This window comes from Oratosquilla oratoria, chromosome 41, assembly GCF_046742065.1.
Source record: "Oratosquilla oratoria isolate Oo_2021 chromosome 41, ASM4674206v1, whole genome shotgun sequence".
NCBI classification, from domain to species: domain Eukaryota; kingdom Metazoa; phylum Arthropoda; class Malacostraca; order Stomatopoda; family Squillidae; genus Oratosquilla; species Oratosquilla oratoria.
The window spans coordinates 30,792,197-30,813,759 of NC_134817.1; the positions used below are offsets into that span (position 1 = coordinate 30,792,197).

Sequence of the window (21,563 nt, forward strand, 5' to 3'; positions counted from 1 at the left end):
CTTGTTTGTAGCCTATATCATTCGTTATGGACCGAAAGGTATATTGACACACTTTATCATTGTAACTCAATGTTTATGTTCAGTTCACTATCAATATCTTTCCAGAGTTCTTTTCCCCATCCACCCCACCTCACTTTCCTCCCTCCCATGTCGCTGCAAAACACGCCACCCCCACCCCAAGCCCAGCCCTAACGGCCAATACCGGCCCTCCTTGCACTATTGCTTGCAACGGAAAATGGTTTTAATGGGGCATCGATTTACTGCCGTGGCTATTAACTCTTTCAGTTCGTAAATAAAATGTTCACCGTTTTTTTTTTTTTCTAGGCAACGCCAGACGACTTCACTCAACTCGCCTGGCCCTGACTTCGACTTATCATTTCGTCTCGTCTGTCCTACGTTTTGAAAATAACTATATTGTAGATTATTAATAAAACGCTCTTGTCAGTATGATATATGCACCAACCATCATCGCATCAAAGAAATTATTCCTCGGTGACATTTCTTAACTGTAGACGATAGTATTCAAATAATGGGGAAAAAGAAAACGGGATCTCTTACAGTCCGTAGACGTTGGGTCAGTCGTTGATGGTTGGGGAGGAAAAACCCGGACTGGCTAGAGCGTTCCCCACCCTCTACCCAACCCAATAGTCTTCAACTAATTGCCAACACGCCTTCTGAAGACAATTATGCTGATTAGTCTCGCAGCTTTTTCCAGAACTTCACAATGCTTAGTGAGGTGTACTTTTGGCGAGTCTACCGTTTCACGAATATCATGGAACCATCCATCATTTGAATTTTTTTTCATATTCATACATAATTTTGAGCGTTTCAGCGAAATCTTCACGTCAACGTATACAGTCCAGGACAGAACCCGATCTATCAAAGATCCATTTTCAACGTCCCAACCTAAAAATTAATAAAATTGTCCGGATACAGAACTAAATGTGCAAATCGCGTTACCAGGTGAAAGCGGGTGAGTGTGAGCTGTGAAGGAGCTTGATGCCATTCACCTCACCACTGCTCGATAACTCCGCCCCACACGGGGCCTGGCCCAGTCTGCCTGCCCCACACGGGGGTTGGCCCACTCTGGTTTCTCGCCCTAGTCTTGGACTAAAAGCCTGCTCAACTGTCATGGTGGTGGTAGTAGTAGTAATGATTCGTTTAAATGCCAAATATGCTCACTTTTTAAAGTAATTCGATATACTTACGTAAACTATTTATCCAAGAAATCGATGAGTCACTCTGGCGAGCCTGTCCAACTGTCATGGCGGCGGCGGTGGTGGTTATTCGATTAAGAACGAAAAATGCCATTTTTCCAAGCTTACAGTGTAACTTATTTACAAATAACTTGTTAAAAAAAATCCACAAGTCACCCTGGCGAATATGTCCATCTGTCACGAAAATGGTAGTTGTAATTTTTCCCGAGGTATATGGCAAATTACATAAACAACTAACACATTTATAAATATATTTCACTGAAATTCGAAAGCTGAATCCTACGAGCTATCGATGCCTACTACTCGCCTTGGAAGACTAAGCACATTTGGCAAAAGGTAACGTAATCGGTCGAAGATAAACACATCCTGGTGTATACACTCCACATTTTAAATTTGCCTGGAATATGCGGCACGGGGATACACGTCAGACCAAAATAGATAAACTAAGTAAAAAGCAAATATATAAATATTAATAAAAAGTCCAAAGGGAGGTTACGGATACAGTACATCTAAAATAAATGGCATATATCGGTACACACACACAAATGCTGTGGATAGCGTCACGGATTTTCATGTTTGAAGACCCAGTTCGCGCCATGCTCACGCAATGAACACTTTAACTATTACTGGGAATATGAGGATGGGTGTGTAGCACCTTGTACTAGGTCGGAACATTATCCATAAATCGGGTAATACGAGCGAGACCAGCACTTAACCCAAGACTATGGTGAATCTCCCCCTCCAACACACACACATACACATACATACACACACACACACACACATACACACATTGACGATTATACGAGTTACTTCACTACCTGGGACTGATAATTATTAAAAAAATAAAGATACTTTAATCCGGCACAGCTACAGCCGCGGTCAGGTTTCCACAGAAAATTCAACATATCAAGTTCAAAAGAATACAAAAAGAAATAAAGTTTGCCCGCAGCTTAGCAGATAAACCATGCAGAACGTACCGGACCTACAATCATTAGAAGAAAGAAGAGAAAGAGGCGACATATGACCGTGGAGTTCACGTCAGTGAAAGTAGACAAAATGGACAGAAATAATGTCTTTGTTTGGGAAGAAATGAATCATTGAATGAATAAAATAAAGGACTAAAATGCCAGAAGGACAAAATAGAAATATGTACAGAAGCGTAAATTCCTGGAATCAGAATGAATTTAAAACGAGGTATGTTGAGTGGAATATGACTGCTACCCACAAGCGTAGCCCCTTCCTGTATACTACGATTGGGTAAATGCACACGCACACGCTAATAATATTGGTGGCAAAATCAATACATGAATGGTTTTATGTAACTATGGCTGTAAATCTAAATTCACGAATATTTTTCGAAGAAATGTAAGTAGTAGCATTTGATAAAATGATACGAAATATTTATGAATGCGACATGACGTCACCAAAGCCGTTTGACATTTGGCGTCGGTTGGTCCTGCACGGTACCCATTCCTTTTGTACTATGTGACCCTTTTCTTGTTCATTTTCTTTAATTTTTATTTTTATTTATTTTTCTTGCCGCCAAGTTATTTTATTAATCTCAAAGGCCCACCCTCAGTAGCGGAATTTAGTCTATATTGACTGACAGTCTTCATTTTCATTTTACCAAATTATCATAGAAAACGGGGTTATGGAGGGAGCTTCCATGAAGTGGTCCCGCGGGTCATCGGAGTGGATCTTCTCCCCATGCAGCCCCGAGAAGTTGACATTCCGTCTCCTGATTATGTCCAAGACTTTCTTCACTTGCATTAAATATATATATATTTCGCATAAAAGCTGAGAACAGGCTACTGCTCCCCATTTCCTCCCTCTAGCCGATGGCGACGGAGATAATTAACCCAAACAAAAGAATGTTGTTTTTTTTCCAAATGTATGATAATAAATAAAATACAAATGTAAATAAGGACCTATCATTCTTCATGACACTTTCTTTTATATATATATATATATATAAATTATCTATATACCAAGAGCTTTTACCCCCTTATAAGGGAGGTAGCCAAGTCAAAGGCATGTATCTACTCCCACTCATTCCACTCCCACCCCCCACCCTTTCCTCCCTCTCACGTTAGCTTCTTATGGATGACGGGTCATCCCTGCATCACACCCACTGCCCTGGGTCAGAAGCAATGTAGCAAGACACAGCACATCCACAACAGCGCCGCTTCACTTCACTGGCGACCCATCCTCTTCGTCACTTCATGCAGAAAATGAGAAGTCGTGGAGAAATCCCTCCGAGCTGCGTCAAAATATTATTCACACATAAACACCCTCTACCCATCCCGCCCCTCCCTTCTTGTATAACAGTACCATCTATATACAGTTACTCTCCACTCATTCCTATCTCTTGCCCTCTCCATTTCTAGCTCAACAGACATCCCCCTCTTCCCCAAAGCCCCCTTCACTCCATCCATCCATCCATCCATCTCATCCTCGGTCGTCCCTTCAAGTTTACTCCCTCCACTTCTGCCTTCCAAACCTTTTACTAATATTTCGTCACTCATTCTTTCCATGTGTCCAAACCATCCTAGTAATCTTTTATCAGCCCTATTTGCCATCTCCTTTTCCACTCTTGTTCTCCTCCTCACCTCGTTTATCACTCTATCCAACCTAATAACTCCTACCATTCTTCTCACATATTTTATCTCAATTTAAACTTTTATTCTCTGCCTCTCTTAAATTCTCTCTGACCCATATAATGCTTTCGGCACAATCACCCCTTCATACAATCTCCTCTGCACCCATTCCCAGATGCCTATTTAACACCTTCAGTATACAATTTACCTCCACCTCCAAATACCTACAGCTATCCACTTCCTCCAGCCTCTCTCATTTTAGATTTGCTTCCAACTCAATACCACCCTCTACCCTTGTTCATATCATCACCTTTTACCCACATTTATCTTTTTCTCTTATCGCATACCCCAAACGTCACTAACTCCCTTAATCCCTCATCTAACCCTGCCACAAGCACAGGGTCGTCAGCACACAACAACTGACTCGCCTCCCATTTTTTCATTTTCTTTAACCATTCAGTCCTCTGCCCACCCTCGCTTTCACCTCCCGCACCACCCCAACCATGTACACATTGAACAGCCATGGCGACATGACACATCCCTGACGCAATTCAACCTTTACCTTAAACCACCCACTCTCTCCATTCTAACACAGGCTCTACTACTCTCATAAGAAATCTTGACTGTTTTTAACAGCTTTCCCCCAATACCATATATCTGCAAAAACCTTCCACAGTACCTTCCTCTCTACCCTGTCATAAGCCTTTTCCAAATCTACAAAGGCCCAAAAAACACCCTTACCTTTTCCTAAATCTTTCTCACATATCTGCCTAAAAATCTGACCCACGCAACCCCTACCTTTCCTAAACCCACACTGTTCCTCACCAATACTCCCTCTGTTCGTCTCCTAATCCTTTCCATTTAAACCCTCCCATAAGCCATCCTAACTACACCCAACAAACTGATCCCTCTGAAACTACTACACTCACATTTGTCCCCTTTTCCCTTGTGAAACAGAACTATAGCCACTCCTCCAGTCGTCCAACACTCTACCCTCCATTAGACACACACAACAATAATAATATACTCTGGTTTCTTATTTCAGGAGACGCGCGGCCCACCAGGAAACCGGCCATGGTACAATTAGGCAGGTTCCCCATTAGATATAATACAATCTTCTCACGTGTATGCTTATGTTATACCATTTACAGATCTAACTAAAATATCTACCCACTTTTTACTACAAATTTCCGACATCCTTGCTCCATTTCGGATCAAGGATGAAAAAAAATAAATAAATAAATAAATCCCGGACAGGTACCCACATGTCCCACCCGGTACTGTCTACGCCCTGCCAGCCAGGGCCTGACACCGGATAAAATGAGCAAGTTCCGTGCCCAACACCCTACTGGATATTCGATAGCTGCCTCTGATCCATAATGCATGCGTGCGTGCGTGCCAGCTATTCAATACAGGATGCAATATGACCAGATCACACACATAATCATGGCTGCCAACTGTCTTCGGTGCTACGGACAAGATCTCAAAACGTGCTCGCTTGCACCCAACGTCTAGGTGTTCAACGTCTATCCAATCACAGGGAGACGAGGCTAACGCGTGATATCACATCACTCTGTCCAGATTCGAAATGGTAACGTTCGAAAACGATGTTACGTCATGTTGACTCCGATGTATTTCACCAAACTGTGAATGTTACACATACACATTATACATACACACACACACACACACATATATATATATATATATATATATATATATATATATATATATATATATCCTAAAACATCAATAATGTAATTAAGATATACTAATGTACTCTGTATTATTCTTGTTATTCCCAATACTTGGCGGCTCCACGCTTGGGAACCACAACCTTATACGGCTACTGGTCTCCATGCCTCCTGACATAAAAATGATGAATATAAATAACCAAATAAATGAATGAATAAATAATAATAAAGCGTCTCCCCATCACCTCATTGTAGAAGAGGTTTTGCTGCTCACTTTGGACGCATGTGCCAACAGTTGCTCCCATTTCTACTTTCTATTCTGCGTGCATTGAGACGCTTCATTTCCAGGTCACGATTATTTGTAATTCTCCCCAGCCTGCTCTTACATGTGTATGACTATATGTCCAGTTTTGCTCATAAGAAAAATAATAATACACACATACAAATGCCAACGACTTTTTCCCCTTTACAAGGGAGGTAGCCAGTCAAAGGCATAAATCTGCTCCCACCCATTTCATCCCCACATACTACAATCCCATTCACCACCCCTCCCTCCCTCTTTTCTTGGCTCATCCTGGATGACGGGTCATCCCTGCATCTCACCCAATGCCCTGCGTCAGAAGCAATGTAGCAAGACACAGCATATCCACAATAATAATAATTATGAAAAAAAAATATTAGATGTCCTTAAGACATTGAGGTTCAAACGAGGAATCCCCCACTGCATGCATGCACAGATGTCACGATCTTTCATCAAGACCTACAGCTGTAATATCCCATGAAGAACCTGCAGAGGACCTCGTAAAGACTTCCCAGATGACGTGTTGGCCGCTAGGCTCCTGAAACTCCCGAAGGAGGACTATGTAAACCCCAACAAGATCCTCTGACCTCATCTTCCCCTCAGTATTATATACCTCCCATAGTGTTGCTTTACTAGGAAGCACCTAGTATTCAGTGTGCATTTGTGTAAAAAATGAAGCAACTAGTTGTGAAATTCACTCTTCATAGTACGAGATATTTGTGAAAGTGTGTTCTACATTATAACAAAAGTGTGAAAAAAGACTGTAAAGGCAACATACAAACAATACAGCAGTAGCACTGACACACATTTAGACTTTCAATGGTTCTTCTAGGAATATACATAAGAACATAAGAATGAAGGAGATTGCAAGAGACCCTAAGGCCTACACTATGTAGTTCCATGTCCTTTACTACCTATCATCCCTAAGTTATCTAATCTTCTCTTAAAACAACCAATAGTTTCAGAGCTCATTACATTCCAACCACTAAGACTTCCATAACTGCTTCACCTTTCCAAAAGGAGTAGAAGGGTTGATCGGAGCCAGTGCATGGATCTTGTGCTGTTCATTGGGACCTGGATTGATCGAAGAACTCCTCACGGAGTACCTCTCGTTCACGGCAGTAACGGAAGGGAACCGACCGACTGACACCGAGGTTGTGGGAAGGTTGCAGCTTTCTCACAGAGAACGTTGGAGAAGTCCTACCTTCTCCGATTTCCCAGATCTATACATCTTATTATTTTCTTGTGATACAAATAGTAAAGAAAGAAAACGAAAAAATGCATTGATTATGTTGCCTTTACAGTCTTTTTCACAGACTTGGATTTTCTTGGTTATAATGTAGAACACACTTTCACAAATCTCTCGTACTATGAAGAGAGTGAATTTCACAACTGGTTGCTTTATCTTTTACACAAATGCACACTAAATACTAGATACTTATTAGTAAAGCAACACTATATACATAATTGTGACACTTGATGTTATCAAAAACACTTGTGAAACTGTTCGATATATATATATATATATATATATATATATTATATATATATATATATATATATATATATATAAAATCACACAGACCACGTGGATGATGGGATAGTATAGTCAGACAGAAACCCGATGGAAGCAAATAGACGGGACCTCATGAGTATAGCTTTTGTACTGTTATGCTACAATTAGGGAAGATAAATCGTATACTGTATATTGCAATTAAGCTAAAATACACACACACACAAAATCATATCCATTTTTTTCGCTTCTCTCCTTCCCCCCCCCCCTCCTCAACCTGTTGAGGGTTGCCAGACTCTCCTGACCATTATCGCAGAACCACAAGGAGAATAACGGAAAAAAAAAGATGAAAGGGAAAGAGTAGGGGAAGGAAAGTTGGAGAGGAAGAGGAGGAGAGGGAGGGATAGGGAGAGGGAGAGGGAGAGGGAGAGAGAGAGGCAGAAAGAAAATAAGCAGATAATGAAGGCAAGGATATTTTTTTATTTGTTTCTTTCGAATACCTAAGCTTCTATTCTGAAATGGTGGGGAAGAGGAGGAGGAGGACAGGGAAGAGCAGAAGTATGAAGAGGAGCACGAGGAGGAGCAAGAGGAGGAGGAGGAGGTAGAGTAAGTAGGGGAGGAGGAGAAAGAAGAGGTGTAGGAGGTGGAGGAGGAAGAAGAGGTGGAAGAAGAAGAAGAGGAGGAGGAAAAGGCGGAGGAGGTGGAACGTTTCACATCAACAGCAGTTTGCTAACCATATGTGCATGAAACTGTCCACCATTCATTCGCACCTCCAGAGATGGCCACTCGAGGGCCTTGTTACCAAGGAATGGCCAACAGTGGCCAGTGAACAGAGCCAGATGGAGGAGAGGAGGGGGGGGGAGGTGAAGGTGGGGAGGGGAGGAAGGGAAGGAGGTGGGAGGGAGGGAGAGGAGGTAGGTTACAAACAGCTCGTTGCAGTCATGAGCAGCACAGAAAGAGAGGCGACTGCCCCTTTAAGCAGCATTGGGAAGGAGAAGGAGAAGGAGAAGGAGGAGGAGGAGGGGGAGGGGAAAGAGAGGGACGCAGGGGGGGAATGAGAGATGGAGGAGAGTGGAGAGAGAGGAAAGGAGGAAGAGAGAGGAAGGGGAGGGGAGAACGAGAGGGAGAATGGCGGGAGGGAAGAGTGAGGAAGAGGGAAGGGAGGAGAGGGAGGAGGGAGGAAGAAGGAGGGAGGAGGAAGAGAAAGGAGGAGGGAGAGGAGTGGGAAGAGGAAGATGGGACTCTGCTGGAAGAGCCCTAGAACTGGGGGCTTGGACTGACCTCACCCACGGCTATTCTCCTCTCCTCTCCTCCTCCTCCGTCCCTAGGGGACGAAGAAACTCGACTCTTCCACCCTGGGGGAAGGACCTTTGATACTTCACCCTGGGTGAGTATTAGGCAATGTTCACACTAGCGGTTTGAACCGCGCGGAAACCGCAAGGAAAAAATGCGCGGCTGTGTGCGAACGCCCCCATTGACTTGTATTGTAATTGAACCGCCTCGGTTGAAACAGCTAGTGTGAACAAAGCCTTATCATTCTGTCGCAAAAAAATTACCAGCGCTTCTAGTCTTGTGGGCTATATCGCGCCTTTGCCAAGATTTTTTTTTTCAAATTTTTATAATGTTGGATTAACTTGTAAGGTGTGGGTATATCTAAGGGGGACAGAGTATTCATAAGTTATTGGAATACTGATACGTTATGGGAAAAACAGAGAATTAGAAAAAACATATATACACACACACACACATATATATATATACACAAAAATTAATACACAGGACTCCGAAAAGAGGCAGATAGGAAAATTACTTAACTGAAAATGCAGAAATGTAGCTAAATTGTTTTACGAGTTCGTTATCTCTGAACCGAGACAAAAGAATTATGTACAGCTAAAAGTAGAACGACACAAGCTAAATTAACGAATAAACAAAGTCTCCATTTACTTTTCAGTCAAGAAGATGACTGTGGGCAAAAGAGGAGGGAACAGGAATGTTGGGTTAAACGAAGTGAAGGAAACGCATCAACCACAGAAGACAATAGAAGAGACGAAACAGCATCGCCAACCGTGTAGTCAATGAATGGAATAAACTTCCTTCAGAGACAGTGCAATGTAGTAAAGTTCTAAGTTTTAAGATTCTTTTACATAAACACCTAATCAATATACTGTAATGCGTATCAATGGTTTGGTCCGCTTGTTTATTAATTTCTTCGTTTAATTTATCTGTTCTTAGCATCCAACGTAGTTACGGACCAAAAGGTCTCCTGTCGGTATGCTCTTCCTTTATAAGCCTTTATAGACTTGTGGATGTCCCTTGGCTTGACAAGGTTTCCAATTGAATACTGGAACGCACAGAGCTGGTGGACAAGATTCAAAATCCAATTGTGTGTTTATTTGAAGAAGGTAAGATGCCCCAGGACTGGAATAGGGCCAATGCGGTACCAGTATATGAAGGAGGGACCATAGAGGTATTATTAAATGAAAGACCATTGTCGCCAACAGGCATAATAGCTAAATTACGAGATTGTTTAAGACAGATGAACATCTAGAAGTCTGAGCTTTCGGCGGACAACCAATTTGGATTCGAAAATAATAAATTAAATGTCTCAAACCTGTTATGCTTCTACTCAAGGACAGTAGATGTGGTGCAAGAAATGGATGGGTAGACTGCGTGTGCGCAGATCTAGAATCGTGGCCAAAGTACCACAATAGCGAGTATTTGTGGAGGTTAGAGCACACTGAAAGATTGAAAAGGAAACTTCCTGGAATGAACGAGTGATTTCTCGAGAGACGGATACACGAGAACAGTTGAACAGGACAGTGTGTCAGCACGGAAAGAAGTAACAAGCGAAATCTTGTAAACACTTAAGTTACCTAATGCAACTAAGGAAAAATCTCATGGAGGAGCGGAAACGCATGAACAGAAAGGAATGGGAATGACAATCACAATAGATGAGGAAATGAAAGAAGCAAAGGACGTTGGGAGGGAGAAATGAAGGGTGGGGTGAAGAAAACGAGGAGGACGAGAGCAAGGAGGAGAAAGAGGAGGGAAGGGGAGAAAGAGAAGGGATGGGGAGGAAGAAGAGGAGGGAAGTGGAAGAAGAGGAAGGAAGTGGAAGAAGAGGAGGAGGGAAGTGGAAGAAGAGGAGGAGGGAAGGGGAGGAAGAGGAGGAGGGAAGGGGAGGAAGAGGAGGAGGGAAGGGGAGGAAGAGGAGGAGGGAAGGGGAGGAAGAGGAGGAGGGAAGGGGAGGAAGAGGAGGAGGGAAGGGGAGGAAGAGGAGGAGAGGAGAGGAAGAGGAGGGAAAGTGATGAAGAGGGGAAAGGAGAAGAAAAGGATGAAGGGAGAGGGAAGGGTTGGGGGAGGCGGAGGTGGAGTAGGTGGTGGAGGGGGAGGAAGGGAGGTGGAGGGGTTGGGTGTTGGTGATGATGATGGAGGCGGAGGAGGTGGAGGTAGGTGGTCGTCGTCGTGATGGCGGAGAGGGAGGAGAAGGAGGAGGAGGAGGAGGAGGAGGATAGGAATGGGGAGGAGGAAGAGGACGATGTCGACCTGCAGTCCAAAGTCGGGTGGTTGGGAGAGAGGAGGGGAAGGAACGAGGAAGATGGAGCGCAAAGAGATAGGGAAGGAGAGGGGAAGTGAAGAGTGAAGGAGAGAGAGATAAGGAGGGAGGAAGGAAGGGAAGGGAAGACGGAGGGAGACAGAGGGACACAGAGGGAGAGAGGGAGGAATGGAAGGAGGGAGAATGTTGTGGAATTGCTCTGGTGGGGGCAGCAATGGCGTGATATGTGTGTGTGTGTGTGTGTGTGTGTGTGTGTGTGTGTGTGTGTGTGTGTGTGTGTGTGTGTGTGTGTGTGTGTGTGTGTGTGTGTGTGTGTGTGTGAGAGAGAGAGAGAGAGAGAGAGAGAGAGAGAGAGAGAGAGAGAGAGAGAGAGAGAGAGAGAGAGAGAGAGAGAGAGAGAGAGAGAGAGAGAGAGAGAGGGGGAGGGAGGAGGAAATGGAGGCTGCCACTCCATTCCTGCTAGGGTTGCATTTGCAGAACCAAGGGCAGGCAGGCATGGGGGGGGGGGAGGAGGAGAGGGGGCTGTGGCAGCTCCGTGGTTGTAGTGGTGGTGATATAGATGGTGGTGGTAGTAGTGGTGGTGGTGGTAGTAGTGGTGATGATAGAAATGGTGGTAATGGTAGTGGTAGTAGTAGTAGTGACAATAGTAGTAATAGTGATGGTGATGGTGATGTGACGAACTTCCGGCGCTTCTATCCTTGTGATCATAAGTGAAAGAGGTGGTTATGGTACTAGTGGTGGTGGTAACATTGGTGGTGATCGTGGTGGTGTTGTTGCCGTTATTAGTAGTAACAGGATGATGGTAATGAGGAACTAAACGAAAAGGAGAAGGAGGAGGGAGAGAAGGGAGTGGAAGGGATGGAGAGGACGAGGAAGAGTAGTAGGAGGAAAAGGAGGAGGAAGAGGAGGAGGAAGAGGAGGAGGAAGGGGAGGAGGAAAGGAAAAGTGTAAGATCTGAAGAATCTTGGGAACTCCGAGCAGAGGTAAAGGTGTTGATGGACTTTGGAGACGGGTAGCGGGAACATGATCCTCTTAGACGTCCGTACCACCAATGGCGTGTATGCGTGTATTTACCTAGTTGCATTATACGGGAAGGGGAGATATGCTTGTGGTGTCCCGTCTTTGTATCTAGCAACATCATGTTCGTTCTTAAATTCATGCATGGTGTTTGCACACACACACTATTGTTTGGTCCAATTTGTTCCAGACATCCATCACTCACATCTCTTAAATAACTGTCCTTTTTGAGTTTCTTTTCATGTCCCCTTGTTTTTTTTATTGTTTTTTTCTATCCCAATTTAACAAGTCTTCTCTATCAAGGACTTCCATGACTTTCATAATTCTGTAAATGGCCAAAAGATCACCCCTTTCTCTTCTTTTTTCCAGGGTTGGTAGTTCCAGTTTAGACAATCTCTGCTCATACGTCAGTTATGAAAATATTGGGGCCATCTTTGTCATTGCACTTTTGATTCTTTCTATTTTCTTTACTTTTTTTTTTTTTTGTACTGGATGTCGCTGCGTACTCTAACCTTGGACTCATCAGTGATTTTATGCCTTTTCCTTTTTGGCTACCTCCCTAGTAAGGGGGAAAAAGCCTTGGTATATGTATGTATTATATCATCCAAGTAATTAAAAACCACCTTTATTGATCTTAACAAATTGTAGGTTTCTCCGACTATTTTGTTTATCTGTTTGTCTGGGGACATGTCTTTGGTGATGATTACTCCTAGGTCCTTTTCGGAACCAACTTTCTTTACTTTCTTTGCACCGATTTTATATTATCCTGATATTCTTTTTTTACTTTCTCCAAATTCCATTATACTACATTTCTTAATGTTGAAGTCCACTTCCCACTTCTGAATCCATTCCCAGACTTTGTTCAGATCTCTCTGTAGCGATTCACAATCTTTTTCCGTACTTTCTTCAGTAATTTTGCGTCATCTGCAAAGAAGTTTGACATGTAACATTCTACACCTTCATCCATGTCATTTACATATGCAGACAACATTATCGGAGCCGGTACTGAACCCTGTGGGACTCCACTTACCATTTCTTCCCAAGTAGTTTTTATCTCTGAGCACCACTCCTTTTTCTTCCATGCAAGAAATCGTCCATCCATTTCAATAATTTTCTTTGTATACCTCCTTTTGTTTCGAGTTTTCTTAATAATTTTTTGTGTGGTACTTTATCAAACGCCTTTTGAAGTCCAGGAAAGCAGAGTCTGCCCGTCCGTCCCTTTCTTGCATTATATCTATTAACCTTGAATAGAATCAGATCACATTTGTGGCACAAGACCTTCCCTGTCTAAATCCGAATTCTCTCGGATTTAGTATATTGTTCTCCTCTAGATGTTTAGTCCATCTACTTTAGATAACTTTCTCGCAAAATTTTGACTATTGTACTTGTAAGGCAGCTCGGTCTATAGTTTGTTGGGTATTGCTTGTTTCCCCCTTTATATATTGCACGATATTGGCATTTTTCCAGTCTTCCGGTACCTTTCCTTCTTTGAGTGAGCAATATATTATTTTGTATATTTTGTCCATTGGTTCATCTATACATTCTTTAAGTATCCAGTTTGCAATTCCGTCAGGGCCGTGGTTTTTGACATCAAGTTCATTATTTGGTCCCTTATTTCTTTCTGTTACAATTATTTCTCTCATGGGGGGGGGGTGTCTTTCTCCTTCCTTCATCCCAATTGTGCATGTTTTCTTTAGTGAACACAGAATTGAAATGTTCATAATTTCAGCCATTTCTATATCCTCAGTGTATTCCATGTTCCTTTGACGTAGTTTGACTAATTCCCGTTTATTTTTTAGTTTACGACTCACATATCTATAGAATAATTTAGGTTGATCTCTACATTTGTCTCTCATGTCTCTTTCATAGTTTCTTTTTTCCTCCTTGCGTATTTTTACATATTCATTTCTTAGTTTTATATATATATTTGCCACTTTCCAATCTTTGTCTCTTCTATCTTTTGCCTCACTACATTTTTTGTAAACCAGCACTTAATGTACACATTTTTCCTGTTTTTCTTTTGGTATATATTCATCCATTCATTCATTATAGATTTCTTTTAAAATCGTCCATTTCTCTTCCGCCTGTGTTTCTTCATTAAAAAAAATTTCCCGACTCGCTATTTGCAAGAATTTTCTAAGTTTCCCAAAATCCATTTTGTTATACATCAGTCTTCCTTTTCTGTGTTTCTCGTTCCTCTCCATATATATTTTCTTTTAGTTCGAGCTCAAATTGTATTCAATTCTGTCCACAATTTCAGCCCATGATATAAATATTAAATCTAGTCTCGACGGTTATTCGTTATTCCTATAGCTGGTATTTTCTTTTACCCATTGAGTCACTATGTATTCAATGGTCATGTCCAGTAGTATGTTTCCCCAACGGTCCTCTCGCCCCTTCACTGCCATATCCTCCCAACATATTTCTTTGGTATTAAAATCACCCATAATTACTAGATTTCCTCCCTTCAGCATTTCATTTAACGTATGCCTTGTGTCTTCCAATATTTTGGAATGGTCACTCTCTTTCCAAGAACGTGTTTTCGGGGGCACATGGATCACAAATTTCCTACTTTTCATTTCACTATTTTCAACTTTTATTGTGATCAATTCCACAATGTTTTCTCCTGTGATCTTCGTCACATTTAAGCCTTAGTCAAAAACATGACTCCTCCACCCTGTTTTTCCTCTCTATTTTCCATCCAGTGATTATATAAACCTTATCCAACATTATTTGGTGGTAGTGGACGTTTTAATTTCGTCTCCACACTTCCAATTATGTTTTTTTTTTTTTTTTTTTGCCATATAATTATTTAATTCATCTAATCCTGAATTCATACCATTTTTGCTGGTATAAGTTACTTTTAATTTTTTCCTTTTCCTTCTTTTTTTCTATTTCCTGCGTTTTCTTTCCTTCGATACACAATTTTCTCTGCCTCAAGTCCATCACTTGAGGCGGTCTGTTCTTTTCTTGTCTTTTTTTTTTTTTTCTCATTAGCTTCATTTTTTAGTGTCTTTTCTTTTTTCCTCATTGCTCATTTCCTTTTTTTATCCATATACTTTTGTAGTTTTTATTTTTTGCCAACTTTGCTGTTTTTGCTAATACTTTTGCTATTATTTGGCCTTAGTTTAATTTTTAGAGGTCGATTCTTCTCTTTTGAGTATTGTGCCATTCTATCCACTTGTACTATTTCCTTTTCTATTTCTTGTCCCTCATCTTGTACTTTTCTGAATTTCTTTTGCTATTTCTTCATCCTTTTTCTCTTAAGTACCTAGCTAAATTGTGTTTTTCTTTTATACCATATACCACTATGCATTTTTTTTTTGTCTATTGTGTCACTATGCACTTTTTTATTTTGTCTACTGTGTCCCTGACCTAATTTTCACTATGTTTAATTCTTTTTTAGGTCACTAAGCTATTAGTTTCTGCATTTTGTTTTTTCAACTCCCACACTTCTCTATACATTGCAAGGCACTCGTTCCTTGGATCTATAACTTTAACTCCGTAATCTCGATTCCATGATACATTTTTATACCTCATCCTTCTTTTCTAAATCTATACTTTTATCCTGTCTTCACCCATCTCTTGCAAAGCCGGAAAAACCAAAATAACTTTCCTCTTCATACCTTTGATTCCGTTGTGGCGTCTCAATATTACAACTTTTCTTAGGGGTGACACCTAACGGCGATTCAACCCTGCTCACATCTAGTCTTCTTTTGATTGCTTCGCCATATTTCTGTCTGCCTTGACCATCCTCCATTTTTGTTTCTTTGTCACTTACCAATGTCACTCTGTTAACTCATTTCGGGCACCCTTAAGTTTTCTCCTTCCCATACAAATACCAAACTAGGTGTTCGTTTCCTCCAACTTAGCGAAAAGACGCTATTCTCCAGAGCTCGATTTGACGTCCGTTCCAGTCGGCGGTTCGCCTTGTGATTCACCATGGTCTTGGACCACGTGTTGAACTCGTGATCGACAGCTTTTCCTTCCCGAAGGAGCTTAGAGCTCATATATGACCGATCTATGGGTAATGCTGTGACCTTACACGCACACACACATCCAACTCCCTACTCACGAGTTGGAGTAACGACCCGCAGCGTAGCGATACTGAAAATATTTCAGCCCTGGGCGGGATTCGAACCCGGACCGCCGTAGTGGCAGCCGGGAACTCTATCACTGTGCCATGAGTGTGTGTCTGTGTGTGTGCGCGCGAGTATGTGCGTGTATATATGGTATATATATGTATATATATATATATATATATATATATATATATATATATATATATATATATATATATATATATATATAAGAGAGAGACGAAAAGCAAGAGGCAATGTCCTGGCGAAAGTCGAGGGTCAAACGGCCAGAAAGAGAGGTGTGGCCAACGACTCTGTCCAATAACATGGCCCAGTAACTTCCAAAGTTATTGGACCACTCGGAGCGGACAAGAGTGGCCTAAAGTCTCTGGCGTCTGAAGATACAGCCCGCAGAGGCGTGAAGGAACGCGGAGATCGCCCAAGGTCTCCACAAGAACAGGTCAGTTCACTTGGGAAAGAAAACGATATGACGTCATAAAGGGGTGCGGCAGTCGACGGACCCGAGTTGTATGACTTATGACCTGTTATGACTTGAGGCAGCCGCATCGAATGGTACCTTCCGCGCCTGATCTTAACGTTTTCTTTTCAAAACAAATTAATCTAAAATAAGGCCCTGTTCACACTAGCGGCTTCAACCGCCGCGCTTCAATTACAATGTAAGTCAATGGAAACGTTCAAAGACAACCGCGCAGTTTTTCTTTAACTATATGGTACCGCCTCGGTTTCCGTGCGGTTCAAACCGCTAGTGTGAACAGGGCCTAAGGCTCACGCAACCATTAACCTATGACAAACAACAAACGTTTTCTTCTGGTTAGTCAGAGTACTAACCGTGTTATTTCTTAGAAGATCTATATAAATAAGCCCACCCCCCCCAATACACACACGTAGAAGTGTCAGGCTTATGAATGACGTCATTTTGCCATGTCAGGATCCGAAAACAGTAAAGGCGACATGACGTCATATCGACTTAACGACATTTATGATCTGGTAAACTGAACACGGAAAATCTCAATATGTGTCAACATGACTTCCTCTTGAAATAAAATGCGCAAATTCTCAAAACTTTCCCTGTAAATCAATACAGCTAAAGTAAAATAAAGGACAAAATGTAACTTTACAATTAATACATAACTTATTATTCGTGTTGATTCAAATAAAAATGAAAGCTTATTCGCTTTTATGCCTTTCAGTAATTCAGACTTCGTAATTTAAGTCTTTGCTTTTCTATTTAGCGTATAAAGATCCCTTACTACTACCTAAACAATGCGACAATATTATTCTATTTGCTAGTTACTGGCTTGTACTCTTAGATTATAACTGACCTAGTTTTTAATTTTTTACTTACTTTCATCATATAAAACGTAATTAAAGAATTTCGAGGAAATTCGTCATCTAAACTGACAGATACGTCACACTACGGAAGTCATGTGACCAACGAAAATATTCTCGTAATGCGTTTTATACCTATTTTATGAAACTAACAATAAATGAAGAGCAACGTTATTTATCAAAGGTCTCAATTTAATCCGCATCGTTTTACTTGTGTTGTGGATTTAACGTATTACTTGTCAGTCTGACAATAGAGGCTATGTCTGGAATATCTGCATTCGTAAACCGCCAGAACAGATCCAGATTTCTTTGCTTTTTTTTATTGGATTCCTGCAGTAACATTTTCAGGTGTCACATATTGCCAACAGGTATTACATCTTATATTATGTGAGCGTTATCCTGTATTACTATATGAACACTATCGTTGTTTCACACGTATGAGTAAATATCGGATTGTTTGTTACATACTCTATGAAGATAGAAAACGAGGTGAGAATGCATAGGTACACATACATTCTCCAGATGTGCCATCCAGTAGACGTCATTTCAATAACCCTAGCGGAATATAATTCATCCTCTACCCTCTGTGATCATCTCATAGATTTATACGAATGTTCCCTCCATATGGAATATTAAATGGTGCTTGTAGCTTTAAATCGCTCATTTGCAAGCGAGTCTATTTGTATACTTCCATATGTATCATAAAAGAAAACGGTGGAAATATTACGTCAATACTAGCATTGCCTACCTGCGCATCTAGCACACCTCGAGACATGCAACACGTGGAAGGACTAGTCTACATTGGGGAAGCGGGAAGTTGAGAGATTCCAAATTTGGGTGCAACGAATTAGTGCTGACGTGGCTGACAAGGAACATGCGCAAGGAAATGTTCACACGGGGACAAGGCTGTTAGGAACAGGGGTCATCACACTGGGCTATTTTTCCTCCAATCTCCGATTCATCGGCGGTAGCATCACCTCCAGAACTTTTTCCGCCGTAAAATTACTATGTCAAACTATTTTGTTTTCTCAAGAAGAATACATAGAATGTCATTTGATATGCTGCAGGAAAAAAAAAATTGCTTCAGCATATCAGATTCCTTCCCTAATGCTGCGGGCTGCACATCTGGTCCAACAGTCGAAGGAAAAATAGACCAGTGTAATAAGCCTTATGGGGTGAGAGCGAAGGTCTAGGATATAAAGAATTACAAAAGGGAATATATTGGCTTGAGGATCGGTGGAGAGGTGTGAACATAGAATTGTGTCATAAAACAATGAAAATGATGATCATGGAAGTAGAAACTGAGTTGAATAGACCAGGCTGGGAAATAAGGGCACGGAGCAAGACGTGGGAAGAAACAGGCTGGGAAATACGTACACGAGGGGGGGAAATGTGGAAAAAGTCATTGCGAAAGGTGCGTGTGCAAAGCATAGGAGAGGGTCATTTTTGTGAACAGCGGTTCTGCCAATAATAGTCCTCACATTATGGCAACATCCTAGTCATAACGCAGCCTGATTGGCTGCAGGATTCGGACGTTCAGTGAAAGACTTTATGTGAGGCAGCTATGATGTTGCCATAAGTATGGCAAATAAAAAAGAGTGAATTCTACGGTCTAGACAGGAAGGCACTGCGTGGGATGGCAAAACAAGGCAAAGCAGGATAAGACGAAACAAAATACGGTAAGAAATGACAAAATATGGCAAGCCATAACTTGCCATGGCTTGCAAAACAAGGCGAGGGAGGCTAAACAAAAAATGGCACATCATGGCGAACCCATGACAAGGCGCGACAAAGCAGCAAAGACATGAAAAGCAAGGAAAGGCAAAGCGAAACTAAAGCATGCAAAAAATGGAGAGGGAGAGAGAAAAAAAAAGAGAGAGAGAGAGAGAGAGAGAGAGAGAGAGAGAGAGAGAGAGAGAGAGAGAGAGAGAGAGAGAGATAGAGAGAGGGGAGAGAGAGAGAGAGGGTAAAGGCAGAGCATGGGAAGGGAAAACAAAGCCAAATGGGAGGTAGACAAGGCCGGGGCGAGGGTTTACCGTAACTGTAGATGAGCGAGGCGAGGTGCGGCGGGGGCGGGGGCAGGTGGAGGGCCTGGGAGAGCATCACGAGCGGGGACAGGCTCCGACCGCTCTCCCCCGACAGGCTAGCGCCGCTCTCCCCACCCTCCTCCTGCTGCTGTTGCTGCTGCTGTTGTTGTTGTTGTTGTTGTTGTTGCTGTGGCTGCTGTTGCTGCTGTGGGTGCCCCATGGCACTGCCTCTACGTCCGACGGTCCCCGCCCCCACACCCATCACCTGACGGTACGAGTGCGAGTGAGAACGGTGAGGTCTACCGCTGCAGCGAGGGGACCCCAGGAGCGGCATGACCTGTTGGTGTTGCTGCGCTTGTTGGAGCTGCGTTTGCTGCTGCTGCTGTGATTGCTGCTGCTGCTGTTGGTGCTGCTGTTGCCGCTGCCGCTGCTCGGCCGTGGCTGGCCGGACCACCAGGTACCGTGCCCCTGGGTTGGACGACCCTGCGCGGGTGGTCACCGCCAGCGTGTTGCGTCGCGGGCGGCTTGGGGGCGTGGTGTGGGGCCGGTGGTGGCGCGAGGAGGAGGCGGTGGCCGTGAAGGGGCGCGGCGACGAGGAGGTGGACGTGGAAGCGGTGGCCGAAGACCCGGGGGCCATGACCTCGTGCCGCGACGATGATGTCGTCGACGAGGACGACGACGACGAGGAGGTCGAGGACGAGGACGAGGAAGGCACTGAGTGGGGGGCGTGGCCGGCCACGCCGTCGCTGCTACCGCAGGCCCCGGGGACTCCGGATTCGACATGTGCCGATGAGGCGGCGGCGGCTGTGGCGGCGGCAGCAGCGGCTGCTGCGGCGGCGGCGGCGCTGGCGGGGGCCGAGGGGACGCATGTGCCGATGATGATGCCCATGCCCCGCCAGCACGAGCTCATGAGCGAGCGGGTCGAGCTGCCGCCACTGCCGCTTGCCCCTTCGGGAGTTGGCGTTGAGGTGGTCGTGGTGGTGGAGTGGTCGCAATCGTTGTAGTAATAATAAGAGTTGTGGTGGTGGCGGCACAAGTACAATAGGTACAAGAAGTTTTGGTCGTAGTAGCAAGAAGAAAGGTAGGGGGAGGAGGAGAAAGAGGAGGAGGAGAAAGAGATGGAAGAGGAGGTGACGATGGTGGCGGAAGCTGTGATAGTACTGCTTCCGGAGGCGACGGCGCTGGAAGAGCCGCCACACCCGCAGCTGCTGCTGCTGCTGCTGCTGCACCGAGCCGGCGGCTCCTCCTCTGGCTCTGCGGTGACTCTCGCAACTTCAGGAGTGCCAGCAGGCTCCGGTCATGTCGCCGTCAGCGCCACATTTTCTTTTTTCTTTCTGGGGGCGGGGGGATACGACCAGAAGATCCTCGTTATGACCTTCTTCGGCGTTTTTCTACAGGATATTTCGAGTAAGTGCCTGTCGCGTCGAGCTGCGTGCCACAGTGCCCAAGGGCGAAAAGAGGAAGAAAAGAATGGAAAAAAAAAGGAAAACTTGAGATGAAGGGCTGGGGACAAATGTCGAGGACCAGGTACTACTTCGGCTGGAGGAGCACCAGACTTGTTATCATAATACTGCTACTGCTCCTGTTGGGGCTGACGGTGCTGCTCCTGCTGGAGGAGGTGGTGGTGGTGGTTTTTCTACTCCTGCTGGGGGTGGTGGGGGTGGGGCGGGCGAACGAAGGTCAAGACGAAGAAGATGGGAGGTGCTCGAGGACCAACCAAGCAAGCAGAGCCTCGGGGTGACGACGCTCAACCTCCAAGGGACGCAGCGGGGCCGCGCCTTGCGGGGCATGCATACTGCCGCAGGCGGCTTGCCGCAGCCGCCGCTTCCTACCACCGCCACCACCGCCGCTGCCGCAGTTCTCCCCTGCCCCTCCGCCTCTGTCCTCTTCTCCGTCCGTCTCCTTCTCGGTGGTCTTCGGGTTCTTCTTCTTCTTCCTCCCTCCTCCTCCTCCTCCTCCCGTAGTCGCCCCTCGGCGCGGTCACGTTCGCTCCGCCAGGCCTCTTCCGAACTTGTCCCTCGAGGAACCTTCACTCCGTCAGGCCAGCCGCTTCCCGAACTCTGCCCGCGAGGAACCACACAAGGTCCGGACTACTTCATCACTACAAGGGCCTCAACCTGAGCGAGTCCAGTGCCCAACCTCGCCCTCCTACTGCGACTTCTGCAGTACAACCCAAGTATTGGCATTACACTGGCAAGTGGCGAGAGAG

General features: G+C 44.0%; 1 protein-coding gene across 1 annotated transcript in view; it reads right to left on the reverse strand.

Moving 5' to 3' along the window:
- LOC143021199 (uncharacterized) overlaps window positions 1–20,266 on the reverse strand; it is a 61,747-nt gene extending 41,481 nt beyond the window's left edge. The window contains exon 1 of the mRNA XM_076178531.1: window positions 19,364–20,266. Coding sequence (XP_076034646.1) covers window positions 19,364–20,264 — 901 coding nt within the window. The 5' untranslated portion in view covers window positions 20,265–20,266. The remainder of the gene's footprint in view (window positions 1–19,363) is intronic.
- Window positions 20,267–21,563: the final 1,297 nt, after the last annotated feature.